Source organism: Bos taurus, chromosome 26 (assembly GCF_002263795.3).
Source record: "Bos taurus isolate L1 Dominette 01449 registration number 42190680 breed Hereford chromosome 26, ARS-UCD2.0, whole genome shotgun sequence".
Taxonomy (NCBI): Eukaryota; Metazoa; Chordata; class Mammalia; order Artiodactyla; family Bovidae; genus Bos; species Bos taurus.
In genome coordinates, this window is record NC_037353.1 from 38,877,443 (window position 1) to 38,884,356 (window position 6,914).

General features: G+C 49.0%; 1 protein-coding gene across 1 annotated transcript; it reads right to left on the reverse strand.

The window, feature by feature from the left end:
* Positions 1 to 1,149: 1,149 nt before the first annotated feature.
* PRLHR (prolactin releasing hormone receptor) lies at positions 1,150 to 3,428 on the reverse strand. The gene is given in 1 exon segment (NM_001030300.1): positions 1,150 to 3,428. A coding segment is annotated over 1 exon segment (1,113 nt). The 5' UTR covers positions 2,885 to 3,428; the 3' UTR covers positions 1,150 to 1,771.
* Between the last annotated feature and the right edge of the window lie 3,486 nt (positions 3,429 to 6,914).

The following is a 6,914-nucleotide window of genomic DNA, read 5'->3' on the forward strand; positions in this document are numbered from 1 at the left end:
GATGGAGCTGAAAGTTAGTTTGAGTGCCATTATCAAAGGTAACTGGTATGTCCCGAGTTCACCTGCCTTTTTCTTTCTCCAGCTTTTTCCTGCCATTCCCCATGCTGTGAAAAGTCTAGATATATAGATAGATAGATACTAAAGATGCACGTTACTTGTAAAGCAACTATATACCAATAAAAATTAATTTAAAATAAAAGTTAATTTGATTTAAAAAGATTCATATTGCTAACTAACCCAACTGTGAATGGAACCACTCTCCATTGTGGCTACTGACATCAGAGTAATAGGATTTAATCCTTGTCATCCCCAAATCACCTCCTCTTTCCCTTCCTTTAAGGGCACACTTTACTGAGTGAATGAGTTCACTGAGACTAAGAGAAGGGGAGAGGTGGGAAAACACTAATTCTGCTGTTTAGTGAGCTGGGGTAGTACTGGCATCTTCCGGTTGGTAACTGAATGGCTGCAGACACCAGTCTATGCCCCATATGCTGCAAGGGTTAATCTGACAGCTGCATATCATGAATCATTTCCCAAGACTCCTGCCTTCACTGCCATGATCACTTTTCCAACATCAATGTGGAAACTCTTGTCCCAGGGCACTTGTCCTCATTTAAAGAACTCTTGGGATGTTAGGGTAAGAGTTAGCAGCCTGGTATCATGGCCCAACAGTCTTCCCCTATTCCCTTAACCCTGGAAGGAATCACATGTTTGATCTGTACATCCTGTGGGCAGCAGGTTATTTTCTGTTCTGGCTTTCAGCAAGCTTCTCCTAGTCCTTGTATTCTGAGTTGATCACGCTCCAAGTGTGTCACCACGGAGCAGGTGTTGAGCAGTCAGTTCACAGCTGTTGATTTGTTGCAAGATCAATTAGAGAATACAAGAGTGTGTTACAGCTCACAGTTTACATTGAGCATTCAGAAAACCAAATATTTGAGTGTGTGCCTTGTGGCAAACACTAGTTGTGTATATACACAAACATACACACAGATAGTCTGTCCTGTGCAGTTGTATTTCCCCTTGTGTGAACCTTTTCCACTTTACTCCTGTGTTATCTATCTCTTCATCAACTAATTTATCTCATCATTTTCAAACAGCAATTGGGGGATAAGGAAGAGAGAAAACAATAGCAAAACCTCTTGAAGGTGATTTGTAAGTATTTTGTTCTATAAATGCAAGTGGATTTAAAGTGAAAATCCCTTTGGCATATAAAGCTCTTGTTCAGGAGATGCTGAAATTCTAGTTACAGATTTGTAATACATGTTTCCCTGGAATCCTAGAAGGTAATGGGTTTGAATGGACTAAGCACTATTCTGTATTATATCTCAGGTGAGTCCTTTTTAAAAAGCAACCTGAAAAGCTTTACCAACCCCAACCAGCCATTTTAAACCCCATGCTTATTGCTCCTTCACTCCCTATGGAACAAGCAGAAGGGAAAGCAAGGAAAACAGTCACGTTTCTGAAATATTATCTGAACCAGGGGAAAGAGCTTTGTTTGGCCTTCAGTGGTAAAAGGAGAAAACAGTAAAACCTCTTTTGTTCTCCCTGGCCTCCTCCAAGCAAAGCATGAGTCTCATCAAAGCCTACGTAACATTTTACAGTGACACAAATACAAGGTGAGACAGAGGGACGAGAGGGGTGGGCTGGCAGTTTGGAGCCACATTAGTTTAGTATTAGCCTAGCTCTGGAATAATCTCCCCAGTCCGGCCTCCGGGTGGACACCTTCCGGAGACCACTGGACTGGAGTTCCCCAAGGCCTGGCACAGTGGCATCAGATCACCACGCTGACTGTCATGCTCTGGCCGTGCGGAGCAATCTTGCGGGGCCAGGCCAGCAACAGTTTGCGGAGCTCCTCGCGGAAGCTGTCGTGCAACCAGGCGTAGATGAAGGGGTTGTAGCAGGCGGAGCTCATGGCCAGCCAGTGGCAGAGCAGCTGCACTAAGCCGAAGGCATAGGGGTCTATGGCGTGCGGGTCGAGGTCCCGCAGCAGGTTGAAGACGTGCAGCGGCAGCCAGCAGACGGCGAACACCACCACAACCACCACCAGCAGGCAGAAGGTGCGGCGGCGTCGCGCGCGGTCCCAGTCGGCCTGGCTCTGGGTCACGCAGCCCGGAACCACGCGGTTCCGGAGATTCACCGACACCCGGACGTAAGACAGGAGGATGACCAGCAGGGGGAGCAGGTAGGTGACGAGCAGCAGCCCCCAAGCGTAGAGCTGGCGCTGGCGCTCCTGGGACCCCCAGAACTCCTCGCAGAGGCGCACGCGGTGCGGCTTGAGTTCCACGTGGTAGGTGTGCAAGGCGGCCGGCAGTGCTAGCACCGCGGACAGCGCCCAGATGGCCAGGACCGCGTAGGCGCTGAAGCGCAACGAGATGCGCCGGCGCAGCGGGTGCACCAGCACGACGTAGCGGTCCACCGCGATGGTGGTGAGCGTGAACACCGACACGTAGACGGTGACCGGCTGCAAGAAGAAGACCAGGTGACACAGGCCGCCGCCGAACACCCAGCCGCGTGGCTCGAATGCGTAGGCCAGCGTGAGAGGGACGCAGGCGGTGCACATGAGCACGTCGGACAGGGCCAGGTTACCGATGAGAAAGTTGGTCACGTTGTGCAGCCGACGCACCCGTGCGATCACCAGCACCAGCAGGCAGTTGCCCACAAGCCCCACGACCACCACGATGCTGTAGAGCAGCACAATCAGCCCCTTCAGCTGATGCACCAGCTGCAGGCTCTGGAACGGCGTGATGGCCTGGGAGCCTGGACCAGCCGCCGACCCATTGCCCACCACCGTCTCTGAGCTCTGGTTGACCGGACTTGAAGACGCAGGCAGCAGCCCATTAAAAAAGTCAGGGGCCGCTGGACCCTGAGTGGGCAATGAGGCCATAGCCACCTGTCCAAAGATAATCAGAGTCTGTCACCTCCCATTCTCTTTCCGTCCCCTCCTACGCCAACCGTCTCCCCCCTCAACACACACACACACCTTAATTACTCAAATATTCCCTTTAGAATGACAGGCCACAATAAATAATCAACAAAATTTAAGTGCTGTCACCCCCACCTCTGTAAAATGAAATCTAGGGGTGGTTAGATGTGCATAGGTTATTTAAATGCCTTCCACTCTATTTGGAGCCCCTACAGTCCCCACAAGCCAGACCCAAGCGCAGTCCTACCTGGTGACTGGGGCTTGACGGATGGGAAAGCTCTCCGGAGAAAGAGAGGTAGAATCCTGGCTGTCCCTGGAGGTCCTCCACCCAGACGGTGGTGCAGGCTACTCCGAGGAGCTGAAAAGATTCGAGTTCCCAGTGGACTCGCGGCTTTTGAGAGGGGCTGGAAGCACCTCCCCTTCGCCCCGCCCCCACAACAGCGTGCCCTTGTAGGGAAAATAGGGGCGGAGCTCGCACCTCCCAACTCGGTGCTTTGAGAAATAGGAGAAGGATAGTAGAAACAGAAAAGGAAGAAGGGGCCAGAAACCTGGGCCGGAGGGTCAGGGGAGAATCTATATTGTGGGAGCTTGCTGCGTCCTGGGAGAGTCCCGCTCTGGAGGGGAGTGCAGTAAACTAGGGAGATGAGAGGCGTGAACTGTCTGGCTCTCAGGACGACCTGGTGCCGTTTCCGTAAGGAAGTCGCAGGGCAGGAAATGGGGTGGGGGATTGAGATATCTACGGGATGTAGGGGAGAGATGAGGGACTCGTCCTTAAAAGCCGGATCCTGCCTTGAGTCTTGGCTCGGGTTAAGAGAGTCGCATAGGTAGTTCTGTCAGAGATTTAAATTGCAGCGCTTGGAACTAGCCGCAGACCTTAGGGGGCTCGCGCTCCCCGGGACGCACTGAGCCCTTTGCCTAAGCTGGCGACGCGATGCCGAGTCACGGGTCCGATCAAGCCCAAGAAAATGGTTCAGCACCGCGGACAGCTCCCGCGGCCGTGGCTGCGCGGCTCGGGCGTGCCTGGGAGCGGATAAACAGGGAGTTCAGCCCCTCTTCTGTGTCCGTCGCATTTGGAGGAGGGACCTGGTCCCCAGCCTAGTTCAAAGAGCTGCCTCGCTGCCTACATCCTGGGCCGGGCTGCAGACTCCAAGAGCAGTAGGGTGGAGTGGAGGCCGATGGCCCGGAGTGACTTGGCTCCTGCTATAGGTAACTGCTCACAGTGCCATTGACAGCACTGGGTTTTATCTCCTTAGGTCAGAAAACGCAGCCTTTGTGCAGCAGGCACACTTCAATACCTGCTCCTCACTACTCCGCTACCACCCCCTCCCCTACTCTTCACTCTTTCTTGACTACCAGGCTCTATTCTTCATCTCCCTGACAATACCAGTATGGAATATAAGTTCTGGGACCCCACCCTCTCCATCCTTAAATAAACACCTAAGGCCTCGTCACCACATTTTAGTAATTGCACGGTTTCCATGAGGATAACAAAAGTAACAAACATCTAGGAGGCTTAAAAGTTACATAAAATCTTTAGCAGTATTACATCCTCACTGAAATACAAATTAATCTGGACGAAGTTGGGGGAAGCAGGAAGGAGGCTTTGTAGCCTCCCTCCTTTGAAGACATCTCCTCCCTTCACCTTTTCTTTCCTTTCCCCAGAGGATGGAACTTTATTATTCCCTCTTTCACAAGCCCTGTACTCTGTCTTCTGACTGCAGATATTCCCATGAGGCTGGAAAGAAGTAAAATTATTTCACTCTCCAAATTCAAGTGATCACTCATACAGGGAGAAAAGTCAACATGGGAACAAAGGCAATCCAATTTTATGCACCTGAATTTATTCTAAACCCACATGCTCTGAGTTATAATCACTTTATCTAGTTATAGCTAAAGAGAAAGTATGATAGTAAAAGAAAAACAAACTTCAAAATAAAATACAATCTGTGCCTGACTAATCCCTTTTTATTCAGTCACTAAGTCGTGTCCAACTCTTGGCAACCTCATGAACTGCAACATGCCTTTCGATCTTTCTCATCATGTTCATCAACAGGGTTTTATGTACCCAAAAGGCGAGGCACTTTTTTGCTTCAAAATATCTTTAGCAGAGGAAATTGTGGTAACAGAGTTGAAAAACGATTTGAGGTGCATTTTTTTTTTGGACATTCTAAGTCGCTTCAGTCATGTCCAACTCTTTGCGACCCTATGGACTGTAGCCCATCAGGCTCCTCTATCCATGGGATTCTCCAGGCAAGAATACTGGGGTGGGTTGCCATTTCCTTCTCTAGGGGATCCTCCGCACCCAGGGATCAAACCCATGTCTCCTAGAGTCTCCTGCATTGGCAGATGGGTTCTTTACCACTGTGCCACCTGGGAGGCCTCCTATTCCCCAAAAGCCTTTAATGGCCCATCAAACAAAGACTAGAGCTTTAGCATGGCATTTCCAATCAGCATGCCCTTTTATTCTGATCTTCCCTCGTTTTTTTTTTTTTTTGGTCTGCTTCCCACCTGTCTCACTCCCTATATTCAGACCACAGTAGCCTGTTGGACACAGACACGACCTCACCATTCCTGTTCATCATCTCTCTTGGGGTTTATTCCCTTTCTGTAGAATACCGATTGCTTCATCCCCACACAACTCACATTCTTCACATGCTACAATGCCCAATTCAAAGGTTACCTTGTCTTCAAGGTCTTCTCCCTTTCATGATCTTTCTGTCCTCTATTACATTCTACCTTTGAAATTGTGGAAGTGTTTCCTCCCCTGCCTCCACGACCCCTGATGTAAACTCTTTACAGGCAGGGGCCAATGTCTTGAAGCATTTTGGTACCTACGATATGTCTGAACGCAGCAGATACCAAATAAATATCCTTTTTGATTGAATGGCTAAAAATAGCCACCATTTCTTGAGGGCATTTTACATGCCACGCACTGTGCTAAGTACTTCACATGCCTTATCTCATTTGACCCCCTCAAAACTATTGGGTTTCTTTGGGCTGCACCACAGAGCTTGTGGAATCTTAATTCCCCAACCAGGGATCAAACCCATGCCCTCCACAGTGAAAGCACAGAGTCCTAACCACTGGACAGCCAGGAAATTCCCCTCAAAATTACTATTATGCTCATTTTACAAATGAGGTAACAGGTACTTCAAGGCTAAGCAACTAACCATGATGGTACAATTGAAAAGCAGTGGGGCTGGAATCTCAACTTCAACTTGCCGGGTTCTGGAGCCAAACCCTCCACTACTGTAATTTCCTGCCTCTGAACCCAAGACAGACATATCTGCGCAAACGGAAAATACAAGTGAGTTTCGATGGGACTTCATAAAAATAGGGAACCCCTCCCCCACAGTGGTTTATTAAAGGAGCGCTAACAAATTTAGTTACAATGCTACCTCTATCATGTTTGAGTTAAACAGATCTTTATGCCTCACCTGAAATATCCCTTACTTATATCCCATGTAGGAGACACAACTTTGGGCTGTATGAACTTAGAGGATGGTATTATGCTTTTTGGTGACAATAGGCAACAGGAGGTAGAGAACAGAAGATAGAGTCAGAGACAACAAAGGCAGAGTCTGGGAAGCCTGCTTAAGGACAATGAAGATTTCATGGCAGCTGAGTTCATGCTGATATACGGCAATTAGCCCAAACTTAGAAGAAAATATTTGAGATCATGTTTTAATTTTTTTTAGGAGAAACCACTAGAGATCATTTTTTTCATTACCAGGGAGGAGAGAGCAGTGTTTGAAACTTAAGTCCAGGCAATAACGTAAGAGATGCTCCCCCAGACTTGAGTTTTGTCTTTTGAGCCTGTCCTGTGTGTGTTCCAAGAGCCAGGCACCCCGGGGCTCCTCAGACTGAGCTGACTCAGTGTGGCAGGCTGACCACTGACAGGTGAGAAGAGCCTGTTACAGGCAGTGTGAGAACTAACGCAGCATCACATACAAAGGCCAAGAAAACCCTGTGTGCTTTGGGAAAATGTTGT